The sequence below is a fragment of the Entamoeba dispar genome, genomic scaffold, assembly GCF_000209125.1.
Source record: "Entamoeba dispar SAW760 scf_1105229460403 genomic scaffold, whole genome shotgun sequence".
Classification (NCBI taxonomy): Eukaryota; Evosea; order Mastigamoebida; family Endamoebidae; genus Entamoeba; species Entamoeba dispar.
Window position 1 is genome coordinate 3,199 of NW_001854175.1, and position 1,775 is coordinate 4,973.

At 25.0% G+C, this 1,775-nt stretch overlaps 2 protein-coding genes across 2 annotated transcripts, besides 2 other annotated features; both read right to left on the reverse strand.

Moving 5' to 3' along the window:
• Positions 1-51: 51 nt before the first annotated feature.
• Positions 52-102: a sequence feature (AT_rich).
• A 38-nt stretch (positions 103-140) lies between these two features.
• Positions 141-189: a microsatellite.
• An 81-nt stretch (positions 190-270) lies between these two features.
• Positions 271-1,248, reverse strand: EDI_328640 (chaperone protein DNAK, putative; the record flags this gene model as incomplete). The annotated part of the gene is made up of 1 exon (XM_001737142.1): positions 271-1,248. The coding sequence occupies one exon, from the start codon at positions 1,246-1,248 to the stop codon at positions 271-273; it is 978 nt and encodes a 325-aa protein (XP_001737194.1).
• A 71-nt stretch (positions 1,249-1,319) lies between these two features.
• EDI_328650 (heat shock protein 70kD, putative) lies at positions 1,320-1,748 on the reverse strand (the record flags this gene model as incomplete). Its single annotated transcript, XM_001737143.1, has 1 exon — positions 1,320-1,748. The coding sequence occupies one exon, from the start codon at positions 1,746-1,748 to the stop codon at positions 1,320-1,322; it is 429 nt and encodes a 142-aa protein (XP_001737195.1).
• Between the last annotated feature and the right edge of the window lie 27 nt (positions 1,749-1,775).

A 1,775-nucleotide genomic window follows, 5' to 3' on the forward strand; every position in this document is an offset into this window, starting at 1 on the left:
CACGTACTTCATTCTATTAACAATATTTAAATAATATACATCTTCTTCTTGTTTAAATAATAAACAATGATAAAATGAATTAAAAGAATAATAAATAAAATAGAAGGACAAATAATAAACAAATGATAATCAATTTGATATTCTTTATTTGATTATTTATTGTTTCTTTATTCATTTCTTTATTTCTTTTATAAACTATTATTATCTCTTATTCGTTCATTACATTATTCCAATTACATCAAAATAAAACATCAATTAAGAATCATTCATTTAATAAAATGTTTGAAAATGTTTTATTAATTTTGTAATTTCATCACTTTCTTTAGATAAATCAATACTAACAATTAAATCTCCTTTAACATCACTTCCAACAACAGAAGCACTTAACTCCATCATTCCATTCTGATTAACTTTAATTGTAAAGTCAATTATTTGTTCTCCAGCTTTTCCATTAGGAATTCCATCAATATGAAGTGTAGTAATGTATTCCATTTCAGGAGAGTTGACATATTTACCAAATCCTTTATAAACATTAAATTGTATTGTTGTTTGATTATCGTAGGTTGTGTAATACCTTTTTGTTATTCCCTTTGTAGGAAGTGTTTCTCCATCTTCAATAAGTATTTCAAATTTTTCTCCTTCTAATTCTATTCCAATTGGTGTTGGAACAATATCATATATAACTTCAGGACTAATGCGATTTTCTTGTTTTAAATATGCTAAATATGCAGCTCGTTTTACAACAGCATTAAGTGGATTAAACTTCTTATCAGAAAATGTTTGTATATCAAATAACTTAGCAACCTCTTCTCTAATTCTTGGCATTTTACATGTTCCACCATTTAATATTACTAATTGGACATTTCCTCTTTTATATCCTTTTTTTTGAGTAACTTGTTTTATTTTATTAATAAATTCTTCATATATTCCTCTTTTTTCACATTCTTCTTCAAATTCTTTTCTTGTAATAGTAGGATCAATATCATATTTATCATCACAACCATCAGATAATAAATCCAAATCTAGTTCAGTATTATATTCATCATCATAATCATCAGATAATAATAATTCTAAATTTAATTCAATATCAGTTTTATCACTTAATTCAATTTTAATTCTTTCTGATTCTTTCTTTAATCTAATTATTTTCTTGTTGAATATTATTGTTTCTTTTTGAGTCATTCCTCGTTTCTGTTTATAATATCCTGGAATATCTTCTTCTATTCTTTTTTTAATGATATCAGTCATTACATTATCAAATTCGTTTCCTCCTAAATTTTGATTTCCTCCAGATGATTCGATAATAACACGATCATTTACTATTTACAACATGTTACATCTAGTGTTCCTCCAAAATCAATTACTACAATTTTATCTCCTTTTTTTAATAAATTTGGATATTCTCTTTTGTATTCAATAATAGCCGCTATTGGTTCATCTTCAATTGAAACATTCTTAATTCCTGCTAATTTACACGCTAATAATGTTGCATCTCTTTGTTTATCATTAAAATCAACTGGAACAGTAACAACAACATTTGATATTGGATGATTACCAAGTTTTTCTTGTGCAATTTCATATAAATATTTTAATATCATTCCACTAATCTCTTCTGGTTCAAATCCTTCACTTTCTTGAGTTAATGGATTATAACATTCAATATAAGCAATTCCATTATCTCTGCCTTTTACTTCAAATGGATAATCTTCATAATCAACATCATCTTCATCTCTTCCTATAATCCTCATATTATCATAAATAATACATTTCGTATT